General features: G+C 37.0%; 1 protein-coding gene across 9 annotated transcripts in view; it reads left to right on the top strand.

Moving 5' to 3' along the window:
- The window catches only part of Znf638 (zinc finger protein 638), a 116,158-nt gene that overhangs the window by 41,236 nt on the left and 54,123 nt on the right, over positions 1–20,799 (top strand). For 4 of the 9 annotated variants that reach the window (XM_013074053.3, XM_087215927.1, XM_013074054.3 and 1 more), the window contains exon 2: positions 14,025–15,537. In XM_013074053.3, coding sequence (XP_012929507.2) covers positions 14,025–15,537 — 1,513 coding nt within the window. Of the gene's footprint in view, positions 1–322; positions 497–14,024; positions 15,538–20,799 lie in introns of those variants that run through there. The other 5 variants (XM_087215930.1, XM_087215928.1, XM_087215931.1 and 2 more) reach the window with 3 other exon arrangements.

Genomic DNA, 20,799 nt, shown 5'->3' with positions numbered 1-20,799 from the left:
ATCCCAGCACTTGAGTGCCTGAGGCAGGAGGATCACCCTGAGTTTGAGGCCAGCCTGGACTCCTTAGGGAGACCCTGTCTGAAAAAACCAAAAAAAAAAGCATTATGATTAAGTGCCAGGTGAATTTTTTTTGATCTTCAAAGGAAAAACGATCAGGGAAGTCTTCGTGCAGGAGGTGAACATGATACAGATTTTATAGGATGAGCCGGCTTCGGTGGGCTCAGAACAAACGAGTTAGAGTCTGCACCGGGCACCACACTGCGGGAGCGCCCCCTTCCGGAAACAGGCCGTCACTCCCTTTTCCCTGCTTTAGGCGAGCGAGCACGGTATCAGTCGTACGCAGGCGCCGGGAGCCGACAAGGGCTCGACGGGGCTGGAGGGACGCGCATGCGTGCAGCTCTTTGGAGGCGGTAGCTTCTTCGGCGTCGCGACTGGAGGCTGAGTGCTAGACTGTGTGGGGCGCAAATAGGATCCCGCTGTTAGTCGGTAGGCATAGGTAGGACCGCTGCCTTGTGGGGAGCAGGGGGCAGGAAGGCGGAAGTCCGAAGCACAGGGGTCCTGGGCCTTTCTTGTGAGGTCTGGGCTTACTATTGTATGTGTCGCAGCGGCTGCGCACAAAATGGCGGCGGGCAGACGGCGGGGGCGGGAGCAGCTGGGGGACCCTCGGGATGGGAAGGGGTGCTGGGCTGGCTTGCGCCTGTGCTTTACCTCGCTGCGCAGGACAGCCTGGTCGGGCGCCAGTGTTGGGCCGTATCTCGTGGAGACTCGCCGCTGCGCTGGCCGAAGGAGGAGAAGAGCCCTTCAGCAAGGCGGGCGGCCCCTTTCCCAGGACTGCGGGGCCTGTGGAGGCCACGCCAGTCCTGACAGCCGCGGCAGGCAGCGGCGTGAGGGGGTGCGGAGAAAGGAGGAGCGTCCCCTCCACTCCGCGTGAAGAGGCGGTGGAGTTGAAGCGAGACCTCGGCCGGCGACAGTGTGCAAGAAGTGTGGAGAGAAGAGCGTGTTTGCGTTTGGGGAATGGGTCTTTGGGGCGAGGCGGGCAGGTTATGATCCCGCGACTTTGCGGTGTGCCGGGCGCCTGCCTTGTGTGGCTAGGAGAGCGGAGAAAACGTCACCCCAGTGTGGGGATACAGAGGGCTCGTAAATGGCGGTGATATTTCCACATTTCTCAGAGGAATTGTTAATGCAGAACGTCAGTGATTGGCTTTAGTGGGATTCCTACTTGGGCCGCGTTCTTTTAAGAGGAGACTTTCGTATATATACCACACTTCGAATCGTTGGGGTTTTTGAAGCAGATTCTTTGTTGTTGGGGCTAACTGCGATTGGGTTAGACTCACAGTATTAGAAAACCTTTTATTGAGCTAGATAATGAGAGCACCCTCAAGCTAATTTTTCATGATCTTGAAATTTGGGGGTTGGGGTGAAGGGAATGTGCTCTTAAATATGAAACACCTCTGAAGAAAAACCTGTCACCTGGATCCACCGACTTCTGTTTCAGAGTTCTTTACCTACCAGCTTTGGAATTGTACACACACACACAAATTTCTCCCATTGTCATTTATTGTAAAGGGTATTTTTTTAGGAATGTGAAGATTCACAGTTTAAAATGATAACCTGGAAAGAGATTTAGGAAAATTAATTCAAGGAAACTTACAAAGAAAAATAAACTTGTATATAAAATTACTTCAGCATTGCCTTGAATGTTGCTAATGGTAGTCTAGATTTCAGTGGGATTATGTGGCATTCAGTTTTACAAAATTTGACAGCATTTCATGTGCACTTTGTTCCATATCCTTGTACATTCTACAGTATGTATTTTAAATAATTGTGTAGAATCCAACATGTTAATCCACTAAGATATGCTGGGCCATGCTCTCCTTGGTCATTTGTGTTGGAACCAAGTACTAAAGGTAAAGATAAAGCGTAACTAGTTCTCAGAATATATTCGTGTCATACGTACTTATTTGTATATTGGTTATGTTTAAATTTTGTAATCTTTTTTTCTTTGCATTTTTTTTATGGAGGGTGTATGTACAGCAGAAACTTAGTTTTCAAAAAGGTTCTCACAATCAGTCATTTTATGGCTATCTTAGAGTTTTTTGGGTGCTCTTAAGAAGGTGATTTCTGGAAATTTTGTTTTTATGTAGTGGAAGAAAATGAGAAACAAGTAATTTAGTGGAAAGAGAATTAGGCTTTGGAATCAGAAGATCTGGATTCGAGTCCCTATTTTCCTTATTGTATATATGAAACTTTGGGTAAGTTATTTTAGTCTTTCTGAACTTTGGTTTTCTTATCTAAAATTGTGATAATACTATTTTCTGCTTGGTATTTTTTGTGGCTTAAGTGAGACAAAGTTTGTACATACTAGGTTTTTAATACATTTTAACTGTTTGAAATTTTCAAGTTCTTAGGCCAGGGATTTAGCTCAGTGGTTCCACTGCCAGCCTTGCAAGCACGAGGTCCTGAGTTCGATCCCCCGTACCCCCCCAAATTTTTTTTTCAAGTTCTTAGGCAGTGTCTTTTGAATAATGATTGTAGCCTGTGGATACTCCTTTTTAATTAAAAAGATGATTAAAGTAATTTAGATTAAATTAATAGAATTTCAGAATTTAAAGACCATATTTTGTGCTTCAGTGAACTTTATACATGGTGTGGTGGTTGCAGTTGTCAAAATACATTGTAATTATTTACATGATTGAGTTATTCTGTATCTGTCCTAGCAATTGGTGTGTAATGGGTGTTGAGTGAGTGAACTTAGCCAGTAGTTACCAAGAGCTGGACTCTAAACACATGTTCTTTTCTTTGGGCCTTAGTGTATATTGATCAAGGTTTGGAAAAAATCTGCGCAGATTCTTTTTCTTTCTCCCTTTCCTTTTGAGACAAGTGCTGTGTAGTTCGGGCTGGCCTTGAACTCATCATCATCCTCCTGCCTCAGCCTCCCAGGTGCTGAGGTTGTTAAATTCTTAATAAAATGCTTTGCTTAGTGAGAAAGTTTCCAGTATAGGTACCCACTTTGGGCTGTTTCGAAAGGATAACAGAAGCTAATGAATGTGGTTTAGACTAGATCATCCAAATTGAAAGTATGTTTGTGGCTAAAGCACATAAGCCTCCATTTATATCCAACTTGTTTACTCTTTCATTGCTTCATCTTTGTTTAGTCTGAAATTTGTGGTTAAAAAGGAAAATGGAAGGAAAATAAGTATGTGGGAAGGCAAGAATAATGTAAAGAAAGAATGGTGAGAAAAAGGTGAAATATAAAAATGAAACCCCTGGGTATAAAATCGATGAGGGGCAAGAATAACAAGGGTTTTGAATTGAAAAAGAAGAGAGTTCTGAGCGTATAGGAGAGGTAACTTTAAGGTACCTAATTCTCTTAGAGGTTATTTGAGTGTACATATATTTTGGATTCTTTTCAAATTAAGTACCAAATCTATTCATTGTTCCAGTCTGTATTTTTTATACTTTTCTCTTGTCTCAGTTAAGTCTTTGTTAAACTTCTAACCAATTTTTTCTGTTGTCTCTGTTGATAGTTGCCAACTTTCTTTTGAATTTTACTTTGTAAAAAAATCTATTATGGAAAAATTTGAACATACATAAAAGCAGGGAGAATTATATAATTTACCCACCTATCCACCACCCAGATTTAATAACTACAAGGTAATAATCATCTCTACTCTCTCCCTAGTTTTAAGCAAATCTTTTCAGTTTCTCAATGTATAGTTCAAAATTTTCTCATGTTTAGGAAACAGTGTTTATTGCACCTAAAATAACAGGTGTTAAAATAACAGCTGTTGCCGCTAATGACTACTGTTAAAATTTTTTAATACTCATACAGCATTCAGATTTTTCTTGTATTTCATGTATTATACACATGTATGTATATATATAAAATTTGTTGGGATCAAGGCGCAGGTAAGATTTATAATTGGAGCAATTTGTCTATAATTGTTTACACTTGGTTGGTACATCTCTTAAATCTATAATCTCCGAACCTACCTTATTTGTTGAAGAACAGCTTTGCTTTTTATATTTTAACTACTATGTAGATAAATGCCTTGCTTCGTCAGTATCTGCATCCGTGAATTTTTTTTTTTTTTGGTACCGGGGATCAAACTTGGGACCTTGCCCTTTCTAGGCAGGCAGTGGAACCACTGAGCTAAATCCCCAGCTCAGCATCCATGAATTTTGAAGTAACTCAATAATTCCCAGATCTCAATTTAGAACTACTAAAAGGATGGTGGAAGTAAGTGGTTAGTTCCTGTTTCTCTTTTCTTTTTTTTTTGTAATGAGGATCGAACTCGGGGCCATGCGCTTGCAAGGCAGGCGTGGAGCCCAAATCCCCGGCCTGTTAGTTCCTATTTCTAACATACTGTAATTTTCAGAAATTACCCAAGTTTTAATAAAAGGAACAAACATCTGCTTCTTAAATAAAACATTTTGTTTACTTACCTAATATTTTTTGAGCACCTATCACATGTCAGCAGTTATTTTAATTTTCACAACATTCTGGGTATGTACAGTATTTATTTCCATTTTCAGATGATGAAGCTGGGACTTGAGTTAAATTGCTTGCTCAGAGTTATATTGTTAGAAAGGAGTAGCACCAGAATTAAAGCATTGTGTACAGGCTCTAAATTCTTACACATTATGTTACACTACCTCTCTAAAGTCAAATTAATGTTAAATTTTACTTACGCGAGCAAACCAATTTTGCATGAAGTCATTTGCTGGCACCCCTCTTAGCTGGGTGGATATCTTCAGATCACTGAAAATTTCCCCAAAGATTAGATTATTATGGATTACATAATGACTAACAGTTAATAGTTAGGGAGGGAACATAATGGAGAAAAAGAAGGGCCAAATCTAAAATTGTGTTTGGAGTGGATGTTCTTTATTATACTGCAAGTTTTCTGTTTCTTGTCACACCTACTTTTTTTTACCTAATACACAATTAAGTTACATAGTCCACTGTTGGACATAAAATTTTGGGTCATTAACTATCTTTGAATAAATTTAAGCTCTGTGTGAGCTCAAATATTAATTGTATATTTAATTATGTAATTACATAGTAATATGCCACATAAATTTCTATACTTCATTGACTTGCAATTATAGTCATTTATTGACCTCTCCCTCTCTTTGGTACATGTGTACACACACTTATACACACTTTTCTTGAACTGACAGTAACTTGTGTACATGTTCCTTTTTCCCTAAATACCTTAGTGTATATTTCCTCAGAATAGGTTGTTTTATAGTCATAGTATAATCATCAACGTTAGTAAATTTAACATTGATAAAATTTTTTAATCTCTATTCTACTATTTTCTTTTTTTTTTTTTTTTTGGTACCGGGGATAGAACTTGGGTACTTGCGCTTGCACAGCAGGCAGTGAAACCACTGAGCTAAATCCCTGGCCCCTATTCTACTATTTTCATTTGTTCCAATACTGTTCTTTCTAGCAATTTTTCCCCCTGTATACAGGATCAGTCTAGGATGGGCTACTGCTTTTAGTTGTCATATTTCTTTAGTCTTTAATCTGAAACATTTCCATAGCAATGGCTTTATCTTTTGTGAAATTGACATTTTGGTTTCCTTTTTTTTTTGGGAGATAGATTTTCTTTCCCTATGTAGTCTAGGCTTGGCTCAAACTCTTACTCCTTTGTCTCACCCTCCCAGAGTGCTAGGATTACGGGTGTGTATCACCATACCAGCTTTTGCTTTTCTTTTTACTAGAACATTTCTCATTTTGGATTTGTCTGATATTTCTTCTTGATGAGTCAAGATTCAGATTATGCATCCTCGAGCAGAAAAATCACAGTGATTAAAAAAAATCACAGTGATGATCTATCCCTAGGGTATCAGATCTGAAGGTGCTTGATGTCCATCTCCCTTTCATTAGTGATACTGTTTGGTCATATATTTTGGTTAAAATGTTTGCTGTGAAGAGACATTTTAAGACCATGCAAGTGACCCACTGTTCAGAATTTCCCTCTGAATGTAACATCTGGTCACATTTCTTGCCTGAGCAACTCTTCAGTGGTAATTTTAAAATGATGATTTTTCCAACTCAATATGTACCTCTACACTTAATGGGGGGTACTGGGCACTTAGTAAGAGCCTTCCCTTTTCCTCCATTGATTAATTTATTGATAACTGACACAGACTTAACAGACTCCTGGTTTTTTCAGTGTTCCACTGGGTTTTTTTGTTCAGTTCTTCAATGCTTTCTCCCATTTTGTATTTGCATGTCTTCCATGAGAGTCTTGGTTCCTAATACCATGAAAACATTTACTTGTTTCCCAATCCTATAATAAAGTATCTAGAGTAGTTTTGCAATAGCTTCATTCATATTTCTACAGAATATTAAAAGAAGTGAGGGCTGGGGATTTAGCTCAGTGGTTCCACTGCCTGCGTTGTAAGCGGAAGGTCCTGAGTTTGATCCCCGGTACCAAAAAACAAAAATGAAATTTGTTTTCCTGCTTCTCTAAGCTCTACCAAAGCTGAGGGTATATAAATGAATAGTAGGTTCATAAGTTACTTGGATTAGTTTTTCTTTTGCCATTTCAGTGAGTTATGGCATTTATTTTAAATATGATTAATTTTCTTTCCATTGTAGGTATTTCTCTTTCTCATCCTTATTTTTAACTTTTAAAAAATATGTAGCTTGTGAAATAACATGCTTCCAAAGGTCAAAACTGTACAAATAAGATGTATTCTATGAAATATTCCCATATCCCTTAAATGCTTGCTATCCATTATCTCTTATAAGTAACCAACTGCATGGTTTTCTATAGGTCCTTCCGTGCTCATGTGAGTGTGTATATTTTGGTAACCATAAGCGAATATATGCGTGTTTTCTTATTTTTTCTTAACATATAAATGATACGTTCTTTTGTACCTTGTAAAGACTCAAAGTTTTTTTGGCATTTTAAGTCATTTAGTCAGATATTCTAGGTATGCTTAATTGAAGATTTTAGAAACCTGCTTAAGGCAGATGGGAGCATTTTTGGTCCATGCCCTTCATGAAAGAAGCAAATAACCAAATGGCAGGGAGTGCAAGAGTGCAGTTAAGCCTCAGAAACAATTGGAACTGGATATTGAATGCTTTCAATACTATATTTACTTCTTGGTGCTATGCGCCCCTGACCCCCTCCTTCCAGTACTGGGGATTGAACCTAGTGTAGTTTTGCATGGAATTACATACCCAGACCTTTTTTTGAGGCAAGTTTTTGCTAAGTTGCCCTGGCTGGGCTCAAACTTGTGACCTTCCTGCTTCAGTCTCCCAGAATGTTGGGATCACAAGTATATGCCACGATGCCTGGTCTGTTTATCTTTGTTATAGTGGTTTTACTTTGTTTCAGTGTTTGTGCTTTCTCAGTAAATCAGTAAATAGGTTGTTCAACAATATTTGAGTTTTATAAACACCCACCACTTTTCTCATTTCTAGTTTTAAAGAAGTAATCACAGGGAAAATTTCTTTATTCCAGCTTGAATCCCATGTTTTCTTTTGAGCTAATGCATTTTGTTCATTAATGATATCAAGATAGGCAGAACTATAAGCCCACTTCTGCTTGGTAGTATCATTTATGACTGTAATGTGCTATAGACTCAGTTATGTATATAATGCACATATTCCTGAAGAATAAAAAAGTATATATGTTTATACTCACCTCATTTATCAAAAAATTGTTTTCCTGGAAATAATAGTATTAAATTATTGCAATATGGACCTATATGATCACCTGGTTCTCATGGTGATCCGCTCCTAGCATTGTATATTAGCAGTTGATCTTTTATTGTTCTCCAGATCTCATCATGTTGTTTATCCAACCTTTTAGATATCCTTAAATTTTTTTTTTTTTGGTACTGGGAATCGAACTCGTGACCTTGTGCTTGCGAGGCAGGCGGTGGAACCACTGAGCTAAATCCCCGGCCCAAATTTTTTATCTTTTATAACGTCCAGTAATGTTTCCAATTGTTTGTATTTGCTTTCTTTAACCATTTTCTTAAAGGCACTACATTGTAGCATTTTAATATCCAACACAATACTGTCTATCCGTATTCCTGGCACATTCAGAATTATAACTTACATGTTTTTGCTGAGACATAAGGGAACAAAGTTAATGGTAGAAAAAAATTGGCTGAGTGGATTTGTCTATATGGTAGGAGAGATTGGCCAGTGGAGTGCCATTTGGACTGAGGACAGCACAGAAAGGGATGGTAATTTTTGTGATTGAATTAACAACCGGACCTTTGTATTAGCTATCCATTGTAATAACTGCATTCTTAAGTACCAGAGTAAATTTATATATTCTGAGACAGTGGTCTAACACAGCAGCATCAAATGTGGGTATATACCTAAGAAAATAGTGCTTCTTGGGGGAGTTTTTTTGTTTTTTGCATATGATAAGGGTAGTTTTTCCTTTTTTCGGTTGGGGAGGCAAGTACAAAATGTATTGCTTTTCTTATAATTAGAAAAACGAAAGATATAAAATAAATTTACATTTTATATATTCAGGATTTAATATAAAAAGAACACCGAGAGGAGAGAGATTCTATTGTGTTCTTGTTACTTCTAGCTGTATTCTATTTACTTAATCTATAAACTAAGATTCCTTTGCTCTTGGTGTTGTTGTGAAGCTCAAGAGAAAATAAGTACTATTAAAGTGCTTTGTAAACCATGAAGAACTGTAAAGTCCAAGGGTAGGGTTTGGTATAAATCTTTACATTGTTATCCAGTGGAGCCATCACAATATGGCTCATATTTAATGATGGTTTTGATTCTAAGAGTTTTTATGTGCACTGATAACTATGAAGAAAAGGTTCTCTTCCTTCTAAAAGACTGCATCAGAGTAATAAGCAGTTCTTGATTATCCTTGTAGTGGACATCTCAGAGATACCTAATGGGATCTGATGGCCATGTCTTTTAAATTTATTAGCCATTTCTTAATGCTTACCTAAAGAGTGGTTTCTGCTATGTGCTTCTAAAAGAATTTTAGTTGAAATTATATTGAATTCTTATTTTGACATAGTATGTTTTGGTTCTTAAAAGGACATTGAAGAAGTTTTTAACTGTTACATACCAAATACAACAGTTCGAATGTTTTGTGACCATTAAGTAACCTGCTTTTGAAAAGCATTAAATACAGGAAAATAAAATATCAATTGAAAATAGCAAATAGGATGTGGGTGGAGATCAGTGGTAGAGTACTTTTTACATAGCCTGCTTGAGGCTCTGGGTTTAATCCTTAGCACTACCCCCTCCCCATATGTGTGTGTGTGTGTGTGTGTGTGTGTATGTAATTTTGTACAGTAGTACAGTAATTTTAGTGTAAATACCTGCAGTCAGATTTACATACACACAAAATTTTAAAAAGGTTACCAGAATATTAGTTTACTCTGGGTGGTTTTATATATTTATATAAGTATTTCTGAAATGAAGTCTTACTACATGATGTGGTCAAAAATACAGTGAGGATTTACATAAAAATTTATTTCAGTAAGTCTCTTTTTGGTGAGTGTCTGATTGTGGCTGCCATGATGTTCTGAATCTACTCCAAACATTTATGGCAGTTTCTGTCAAATAAAAATGTTATGGCATGTTCTTACCTAGTTTATTTATTGGCTCTAACTCTGTGCCACTTCTGGATCTTTTTCGAAGTCAAAATGACTATGAAGGGTAAATGTTTGGAATCAGTTTAGGATTTTGAGGTAGCCATGACAGCGTAACTAAGGACATGAATGAAGACTCCCAGAACTGCTTCAGAAAGTGCCAAATACATGGGATAAGTAAGTTTAAGCAAGGAGGAATATGTATTTTGAGGAAGATTAATGACAAATGTCTTTTACTCTAATTTTTAAGAAAAATTTAAATATTCACTATTTCTTCATAATACCTCATGTTGCCATGCTGGCCTCTAACTTCTGGGCTCAAGAAATCCTCCTGCTTCAACCTCCCAAGTAGCTGCAACTGTAACTGAACTACCAACCTTGCCCTGCTCTGAGTGATGATTTTATTAGTAAAGATTTTATTTGACACTTTTTATTTTCTATAACAAGCATGTATTACTTAATATCACTAGCGATAAAAATTTTAAAAGGTAGCTGTAGTTGTTTTCAAAGGAGTTAATAATTTAGAGTTCAGAGCCAAGCATGGTGGCATTCACCTGTAATCCGTTAACTTGGGAGGCTGAGACAGGAGCAATCAGAGTTTGAGACCAGCCTGGCAACTTAGTGAGACCCTGTCTTCAAAAGGGCTGGAGATAGTAGGTCAGTTGTAGAGTGCTTGCCTAACTTGCGTGAAGCCCTGTATTCAGTTCCCAGTACCACAAACCAAATAAAAACAACAACAAAAAAACCCCTCAGATCTCAACTCAGGTTTTTCCAAATTAGTTTAATGATTTTATAAGTTAGCTATCCATAAAATTCTCTGGTTGAACAAACCTATTTATGACCAGCTCTCTGGAATGAAAAATGCTTTATAATAGCTGCTTTAATTTGGTTGTTTTCTGGGTATTCATGATAAATTTACCTTTGTGTTTTGGATTGTTGTTTTTTGTCGCATTTTCAGGTTTTATCAGAATCATTCTCAAAAGGCAAAGGATTCATTTTTTATTGTTTTTCCATAACTTGATTCTTAATCAGAGATTTCTACACAATACACTTTGTAAAAGCTTACTCTCACATTCTGTAGATATATTAATATCAGTGTAAGGCAATGGTATGAATATTGGGAAATACATAAATACATAGGTATTTGCCTTTAAGGACTTAAAATGTAGTTATTTCCATCTGATTTTTGTTGACAGTTACACGTAGTAGTTAGATGACTGTAACTGAAATCTGTTTTGTGTGGTTTGTTTTTTTGTTTTTTGGGGTTTTTTTGCAGTACTAGGGATCGAACTCAGGATCTTGTGCTTGTGAGGCAGGCATGGTGCCACTGAGCTAAATTCCTGGCCGTTTTTTGTATTTTTGAGACAAGATCCTGCTGTGTAGTCCAGGCTGGCCCTTAACTCAATATGTAGCCCAGGCTGGCCTCGAACTTGCAGTGATCTTTCTGCCTGAGCCTCCCAAGTGCTGGAATTACAGGTATGCGCCACCATGCCTTGCTCCATTTGTGTTTTATTTGGGGGGCAATTATTTGGAAGAGCTTTGTTCCTGAAGTTAAAAAGAGACCACTCAATGAAGAGAATAGTGCAGAAAGATTTGAATAATAGACTAAGTGATCTAAGTTGTTTATAAGGAGTAAGGACAAAATTGTTCTTAAAAGAAATTTTATTATGTAGAAGTAGGCACATTTTCATATGTTTTATGGTTATTAAAAAAGATCAGGAGTTTATTATCAATGAAATTTTTTTTTTCTTGGTACCGGGGATCAAACTCCTCGGGTCCTTGCTCTTGCGCAGCAGGAGGCGAAACCACTGAGCTAAATCCCCGGCCCTCAATGAATATTTTTTAAATGGGAATTTGGGTATAAGTGCTTAGTAAGCTCATATCTGCTGCTTCTCTGAATTAAAAGCCTGTGTAATTTTTATTTCATACTAGAAAAATTAACAATTATGTTAATAACAAAGACTTTGGATGTGATTTCATGTAGTTTAACAAATATTTGGAGGTCTTCTGAGTACTCTCAATGGGATTTAAGTTACTCATTGTTATTATCTATATACTGTATTTGGTGTGTCACCAGGAATGGAATTCAGAGGGTAACTAGTTCTGTTACATATTAATTTTTATTTATTTGCAGTCCTAGGGATTGAACCTAGAGCCTTCATACTGAATTACATCCCCAAACCTTTTAAAAAATTTTATATTTTGAGGGCTAGGAATGTAGCTCAGTGGCACTGCACCTGAGTGGCAAGCATAAGATCCTGAGTTTGATTCCTGGTACCAAAAAAAATTATATTTTGAGGCAGGGTCTTTTGTTAAGTTGCTGATGCCTGGGCTGGGCTCAAACTTCTGATTCTCCTGTCCCACTCTCTCAGAGTGCTGGGATTATAGATGTGTGCCATGCCTAGCTAGAAGTAGGGTTTATATATTTAGGAGGTAAGTCTTAGGCAGGGGATATAGCTTAATGGCAAAGTGCTTGACTAGCATGTGAGAGGCACTGGATTTGGTTGTTTTTTTTGTTTTTTTTTTTTTGGTACCAGGGATCGATGGATTTGGTAATTCTTAATTCTTAACAGTGAACATATAGCTTCAGTTGACACACAGAGCTGGAAAAAAAGCATGCACATGAACACAAAAACATTAGATAGTAAAAGATATGAGTCCAAAAATGGTGTGAACAATAATTAAGGAAAGTTTTTGGAAGGCTTACATGGCTTGGTGGTCAAGGAAGGTTTAATGGAGGCTTCTGAAGGATTAGTGAAATTAAAGTCAGCATCCAGGGCAAGGTTGATTTGTTGGGAGGAATAGGAGCAAAGGCCTAGATAGATATGTGTCTGACAAAATTAGAAAAGTAAAAATTGGCTACACTGGTTGGACCTTAAACGAAAAGTTATTTAAAGGGAATGAGATATTTTTGGGTTTTTGGACAGGAGCAATGTGGTAAAAATGTCCTGTTGAAAAGATTAAATGTGTTGGCAGCAGGCAAAATGATCAAAAAGGAGAATGTTAACCAGGTAACATTGCCCAGCTAAATTAGCATTTCATTAACATCATGTATAAAGAAAAAAGTGCATAGTAGAGGTGAAATTGTAGCTTGAACCAGAAAGTGATGATAACCAAATAAGATCAGTAGTGTGGATTTCCATTGGCATATAGAGAAGCCTGAATACTGTACTTCACATTGTGCATTAGGTATTAAAGTAGGAACTTGTTGCATAGCATAGGCATAGTGTATGCTTTTTAAGGAAGAGGGAAGGCAAGTTGTGGATGCTGACCTTGGTACTGAATGATAGCTAAAATACTATTGTATTTGAGAAGTCAGTTGGAGTGGGTAGTGCAAAACTCTCATAGGCCGGTCAGCATGCAGTTTTAACTGATAGAATTTGTGGGAATTGCAAGATCACCTTACTGACATCTTTTAGCAGTTAAAAGTATGGATTATGGAGCCAGATTACCTTGAATGCAAATTCCATCGTGGACACTGGTCTGTATGTAGTGGTTTTTTTTTTTTTGCTACTGGGGATTGAACTTGGGACCTTGTGCTTATGAGACAGGCCACTGGAACCACTGAGCTAAATCCCCGGCCCCGTCCGTATGTAGCTTAATCTCCCTGTGCCTTAGTGTTATCCTCTGTAAAACTGTACATATCTTGGGAGGTTGTGAGAACTGAACGGCTAAATCTGTGTAAAGTGCTTAAAACAATGACATATGGACAAGCTGTATAAGTTAATCTTTGTTATTATCCATATATTTGGTCTGTCACCAGGGAGAGGATTCAAAGGAAGAGTGACTAGTTCTGTTACATATTAAATTGTATGTTATAACCCGTTCTCTGACTATAGTCAGGAAAAATTATTGGCTGCACATTTTTACTTCATAAGAAACATTCGTTTAATAACGGGAATATAAGGGTAGTTTAATTGCTGTGTGGAATTAGATGTGAAGGTTGATTCCAAGGAAGACTGTATTACAGAATTGGATCTCATAAAACTTTAAAGTTACAGATCTTAACTTTCATTGTTTGTACATACGTCTGATTACTTAAATTTTAAGTGTGTGTGCATTTCTGAGGGTTTTAGTGTCTTCACCACCACCTCCATATTAAAACATGAAATCCTCAGTGTTTTTCAAGATTTAAACAGTTGTGATTACCTGTCAGCACCTAGGACAGCGCTCGGTACAACACACTATACATGAACTCTGGCTTGAGGTTTGTGTTTGTGTTCTGGATTCCTGGGAGGGAAAAGAAAGTTTCAGGGGAAGTTTAAAATCATGTAAGCCCTTACTCTAAAAGTATATGAAATACAGAGTGTGGTTTCATGGCTTTATTTCAAAATGTTTTACACTGGCTGTAGAACCCACTTCATGAAGTAGTTTGAATTAAAATGATCTAATATTTGTGTTTTAACTTTCAGCTTTGTGTTATTCTTGGAAAATTTCGCACCACTTGTGAATTCCTTGAACCTGGGCATTGCAAACCCACTTCTGTTGGGCCCATCTTCTTTGCACTTTGCTCAGATTAAGACTCAGTTGGCGCTTCAGCAGCTGAATGCCGTTGCCTCACATGGTTCCACACCACCTTATGCTTTATTAAATCAGGCATTTTTGAAAGTAGCCATGTCGAGACCCAGGTTTAATCCTCGAGGAAACTTTCCACTTCAAAGGCCACGAGCACCTAACCCTTCTGGGATGAGGCCTCCAGGACCATTTATGAGGCCTGGATCTATGGGTCTTCCAAGATTTTACCCAGCAGGGAGAGCCCGTGGAATTCCACACAGATTTGCTGGCCATGAATCTTATCAGAACATGGGACCACAGAGAATGAATGTTCAGGTAACTCAACACCGAACTGACCCAAGATTGACCAAAGAAAAATTGGATTTTCATGAAGCAGAAAAGAAGGGGAAACCTCATGGTAGCCGATGGGATGATGAGCCTCATATATCTGCATCAGTAGGAGTGAAACAGAGTTCTATAACACAGGTTACAGAGCAGAGTCCTAAAGTACAGAGCCGCTATACAAAAGAGAGTGCCTCAAGTATCTTAGCAAGTTTTGGATTATCTAATGAAGACCTGGAAGAATTGAGTCGTTATCCTGATGAACAGTTAACTCCTGAGAATATGCCATTGATTTTGAGGGATATAAGAATGAGAAAAATGGGACGCCGATTACCTAATTTACCTTCTCAGAGCAGAAATAAAGAAACGCTTGGTAGTGAAGCAGTTTCAAGTAATGTGATTGATTATGGGCATGCAAGCAAATATGGCTACACAGAAGATCCACTCGAAGTGCGTATTTATGATCCTGAAATCCCAACTGATGAAGTCAAGAATGAATTTCGGTCACAGCAGAGCATTTCTGCATCTGTTCCCACTCCAAATGTGATATGTAATCCTGTCTTTCCTGTGGAAGATATGTTTCGCCAGATGGACTTCCCTAGTGAGTCCTCCAATAATCAGTCATTTTTCCCAGTTGAGAGTGGAACTAAGATGTCAGGCTTACACATTACAGGACAATCAGTCCTTGAACCCGTAAAATCCATCAGCCAGTCTATTAACCAAGCAGTTAGCCAGACAATGAGTCAGTCTCTGATTCCTCCTTCTATGAACCAGCCTCCTTTTTCATCTGAATTAATTTCGGGTGTAAGCCAGCAAGAGCGGATCCCACATAAGCCTGTGATTAATTCGTCTGATGTTCATGTTGGATCAAGAGGAAGTAAAAAGACTTACCAATCAGAGACTGATATTCCCATTCAGTCTCCCTTTGGGATTGTGAAAGCATCTTGGCTACCAAAGTTTTCACATGCTGATGCCCAGAAGATGAAGAGACTCCCAACTCCTTCTATGATGAATGATTATTATGCAGCGTCTCCAAGAATATTTCCACATTTGTGTTCTCTGTGTAACGTAGAATGTAGTCATTTGAAGGTGAGTGTTTTTAAAGATCACTGTATAATGATGCTCAGCGCTCAGGTTTTCTCATGTATGCTGGTGTTAACTAGGCATTAAGGAAATGACAGATTAATTTTGATTGCAACCTCAGCAATTACTTGTAATCTTAAATAGCGCTGGATTTAGTACTCGATTGAGTGTTAGGCTTTCTGTATTGCTATGATTGGCCATACCACATAGTTTGTCCATTTATTTTGAACTTTTGTCTCATTTATGCAGCATAATGTTTATATAACAAACTGTATTTACAACACAATGTCATGAGTTATGTTTATCTAAATGGGATCTATTAACATACAAATATAAAAATTTGTTATAACTCATTTGTACTGTTCACTTTTAAAGCCAATATATTATGTAGACTTGCATGTACCTGTCTTGGGCTAAAGATATTTAACACTTTTAGAACATTTAATGTTGATTTAAATGCTTTATGATTTTTGTATGGGCCAATGATTTTTTTTGGGGGGGGTTGCATTTTTTGAGAAGGAATTTTCTGCAATAACTTCATAACAAAATGAGTCAGGATGCATTAATTGTTTTGGGACCAGCTGTAAGTTCAGAAAATGGCAGAAATTTGGAGAGAGAAAAATTTAAAAATAAGAAGGTTTAGGTACTTTCATTGTCAGCACAGTTTCGAGGTGTTAAAGAGTAATGTAGTGTAGGATATACTGTTTCATAGTGATCCATTGGTAGATATAAGCAGTAATTTCCAAGTAAGTTTTGTTCACTTGTGTATTTGGAAACCATTGGTTCTTCTGTTTACTAATGTGGACTTAGGTACTAATGGCAAGGAGGGACGTACCTTCTGTGGGAAGAAGCTTTGATTTAAAGCCATACCCTTGAAATGTTTGTACTTTAAAGAGGCTTACAAATCTATAGGTGTTAATTCTCTTGTTCTTTTTTCATCTTTCATGAGCTCTTCTATTCTGCAAACCACTCACCAGACTTCAGTCAACATCAGTCTGATACTTAGATCTGTTGCTGCTGTCCTAAGGTTGACTCCAGCAGAACACAGCATTCTGGGCTGTGATTGAGTGTATGCTTAGCATTTTCAAGTTCTGAGTTTAGTCACCAGTACCCATTGGGGCAAAAAAGGCAACATACGTACTATCTATTTTAGCCAGATTTACTGAATTTAATAAAATAACAGTTTCCTTATAACATCAAAAGGGATAACAAAGTGTCTTTCTCTCTGTGTTTTTGGCAGTACTCTTGTTTTTTCTTTTTTGCAGTACTGGGGTTTGAGATCTTTGTTTGTTTGTTTTTGACAGTAGGAGGGACATCACACTGACCTTGAGCTACATCCCTAGTCCTTTTTAACTAAGTCATTAAGTTGTCTAGCCTGGGCTCAAACTTGCAGTCCTCCTGCCTTTGCTTTCAAGAGTGCTAGGTTTACAGGCATGCACTACCACATCCATATTGGGGTAACAAAGACTTTACCTTAAAAAAAAAATCTTAGAATAATTCACAGCACTTAGTTGTATTCTGTAAGTAGCCTTGGCCTATGAACTGAATTGAGTGTTAAGCTTTCTGTATTTATTATTGTATATGGGCTACATAATTTTTCCATTTATTTGAGCTTTTAATTAGTCATGATGAATTGAAGAAAAATAGTTTTTAAAGAACTTGAAATCTTAATTTTCATTTTGTAGAGTAGAAAAGATATATACTTATTTGTTATGTTTTTACTGATACCAATTTTGTACATGATTCTATATTAGGTACCAGGAAAGAACTAAAAAGCTTTATAAAATTTCGATGTTCTTAGGCAGTTTATATGATCTCATCGAAAAGAAAAATTATATACCCAAAGAATTTTTTTTTTGTATTAAATTTTTATTGGTACATTGTAGGTATACAACACAATTACATTTCTCATTGGGAATTGTACCTTTACATAATGCATCTTGGTTCTTATTTTTTCCCCATTCCTAGCCCTCCCTTCACGCCCTCCACCCTTCCCTATTTACAAAGACTTTATTTCCATTTTTTCCATTTCTCAGCATTTTTCCTTTCCCTTCTTTCCTTTCCCCTGCCCCTCCCACTACCCCTACCCCTTTGGACCTTTTCTTCCTATTTTACATTATCGATTATTCATTCTAAGCATTGGTACATTTTAGGTATACAATATAATGACATTCATCATTGGAAATTTGCACCTTTGCATAGTCTCTCTTGGTTATTTTTTCACCCTTGCCCAGCCCTCCCTTCAACCCCTCCAGTCCTCCCTATTTACAAAGATTTTGTTCCTATTTTTCCATTTTCTCATATTAATCCCATTCCCTTCTATCCTTTCCCCTAGCCCTCCCACTTCCTTCCCCTTTGCTCCTTTTCTTCCTATTTCACATTGCCTATTATACATTTAGTCCTTATTTACACTTTCAGTTTCTCACACCAGAGAAACTATTCGGTATTTACACATCTGTGTCCTATTTATTTCACTTAAGAGTATGGCCTCAATGTGCATCCACTTAGCTAAAAATGTCTCTAATTTCTCATTTTTTATGGCTGAGTAGTACTCCATTTTATAAAAAAACCACATTTTCTTTATCCAGTCTCCAGTTGATGGGCATTTGGGCTGTTTCCAAGTTTTAGCTATTACAAACTGTGCTGCTATGAACATGGGTGCACATATATCACTGTGGTATGATTCTTTCAATTCCCCAAAGAATTTTTTAAAAGAAAGAACAACTGATTGAATGATTTAACTTTTTTGGGTATGCTTCAAGAGAAAGATATTTGCGTTTCTGTTACGAGTTCAGACTGGAATTATTATCAGTTTACTAATTATGTATCTAGCAGATGTGATTAAAAAGTATAAATATGCTTAGATAAGCCTAATAGTGTGACAGTTACTAAATGCACTAAGTCTGCCTGGACTAGAATGGTCTGGGAAGGAAGACTTCATGGAGTAGTTTGAAGATGGACCTTGAATGATGAATAGGATCTCCATGTAATACTTGTCTGAAGGGAAGTAAGGATTACATGCCAGATGAAGCAACAACATGTGGAGAGGAAAAGGTCCTGAGAGAAAACTACATTGCATTGTGGTAGGTTAGGGTTAGGGTTAAGGTTGGCAGTTGGGAAAGAGTGAGTGGTGCACATACTAGAAATAAGTGTAAAGAGCCTTGGGAAGCTAGCCTAAGGAGCCTAGATGTGGGATAACATGCATTAGTAAGCTAATTAAATTTCTTGATACGTGAAGTAACATGTTGAAAGTGTTTTTAGAGAGGTCTGACAAAATTGTCCAGGTGAATAGAAATGAGAAGAAATGGAGTTAAGGCACCTAGCAGCCTCCCTTGTTATTCAAGTGTAAAGAAGCCTAAGCTACTAAGAGAAAAGTAAAAATTTGAGAGGCATGAAAATCAGTTAGTGATCATTGGAGTGTAGAGTTGCCATTAAAAAATGCACAAACCTTTTCATATAGCACAAGATTGAAGATCATCTAAGTAATGAATTCCACTACTAAATGGCCAAATGATGACATGTGAAGATGGATTAAGATGGTACAAACTACCTCTTTCTGTGATGTACTTTGCTGCTTCAAAAGTTTACATATATATGACATTATAAATATATAGCTAATAAATATGAATTACTGATGATGAGTTTTTTCTTTCCAAGTAAATCTGATATAAATCAAGTAAATCTCACCTTTCAGGTTTTTAAATCATAGTTTGAGACTGCAGCAATAGAATGTGAAATAAAATGTGAATTGTGTTTCCTTTCTAAACTGGGCAGTTCAGACTTTAGAGGGACTTTCTTTGGTTTAGAAGCTTTTTCTGACTTAAAAGTAATTTGATTCAAGAAAATACCAACCAGCATAAGAATTTTTTGAGGTAGTTGGAAGATGGGAGAGCAAGTGTTGATAAAGATAGCTATTTTCAGTTTCATTTTGAGCATGCCCAAGTACTTGCAGTATCTTCTGTTTAGTAGGTAGTTACCACTTTTTCCTTGTAGATGCATTGTTGCTTTTTAATCGTTATCTAATACAGATACAAGTTACTAGAGAGTCTAGAAATTGGGATGGCATAGATATATTTACTGGGCTTAAAGCAAGTAGTGTCAACCAGTAAAGCACATCTGTTAAAAATGATAATGTGTATGTATATATGTGTATGTTGGATTGGAGAGATTACATCTTACGTAGGGCAGTTATCACCTTCAGTTTACAGATGCAGTAAGAATGCATATCCAATATTACTGTATATTCATATTTTTTCCAAAAAAGTTGGAAGTTGGATTGGGGGTAAAATTTTAGGATTTATAAGTGTTGGCGACTTTCTCAAAACACTTTATGGTCCAAATAAATTATACCCAACTCACTGCTTACCAGTGTGCTTGTCTGGTGTAAACAATGTCTAATTAATATCAAAGACATGGGTTTAGCACTACTAGAGACTCCTAACTGCTAGTCTTTTATTTGTATCACTGAGGAAGATATGTGAACATTTCTTTTTTGCAGGTCTCAATGAAATCATGGTGCAAAATAAAATACAGTGTAATTAGTTTGTCATAATTTGTTGCTAAGTACTACAAGTAGCATGTATGTTCAGATAGTTCTTGCAAAGGCAGACTCTGAAATTAGTGTCAACTGTAGTTTTAACTGTGGAAACTTGTAGTTTGTCTTTAGCAGTGACCCAAATTAAATGTTTTTGAAGTGGAAACAAAATTTTTCTCAAGGGAATTTTTAAAATACAGAATTGTTTAGTAATTGTTTTGCCTTTCCAAATACTGGAGGAACAATAAAACTTTTGAATAACATACATGTTGCTTTTAATTATTTCCTGTGGAGACTGTATGTTTAAAAACTATTGGCATTTTCTTTTTAACTGAGATGTATCTTTTACGAGCTATTTATGGTTACAGATTGTAATTTTAGGGCAGATGTATTTGTAAATGAAGTACTGTATAAGAAAGGATTTTGTTAATTGTAAAGCTCAATATTTAAGGGATACTGTGTTTTTTTGGGGGGGGGGGTTCCGTTTTTTTTTTTTTTTTGGTACTGGGGATCAAACTCGGGTCCTTGCGCTTATGCAGCAGGCTGCGAAACCACTGAGCTAAATCTCTGGCCCGGGATACTGTGTTTTTGAAATGGTGCTTTCTTTGAATCTTGAAATAAATTAGATTTGATCACTAGTTTTTCATATTTTTAATAATTTATTTCCCTGTAAAGTGAGTACTTGGTTTTGGATGGTACTGGTCTACGAGGTAATATTTTTGGTTGTTGATCTT

Source organism: Heterocephalus glaber, unplaced genomic scaffold (genome assembly GCF_053883595.1).
Source record: "Heterocephalus glaber isolate CG9 unplaced genomic scaffold, H.glaber_assembly_v1.0 deba00001456, whole genome shotgun sequence".
NCBI lineage: Eukaryota > Metazoa > Chordata > Mammalia > Rodentia > Bathyergidae > Heterocephalus > Heterocephalus glaber.
This window is presented reverse-complemented; position numbering and strand designations above follow the sequence as displayed.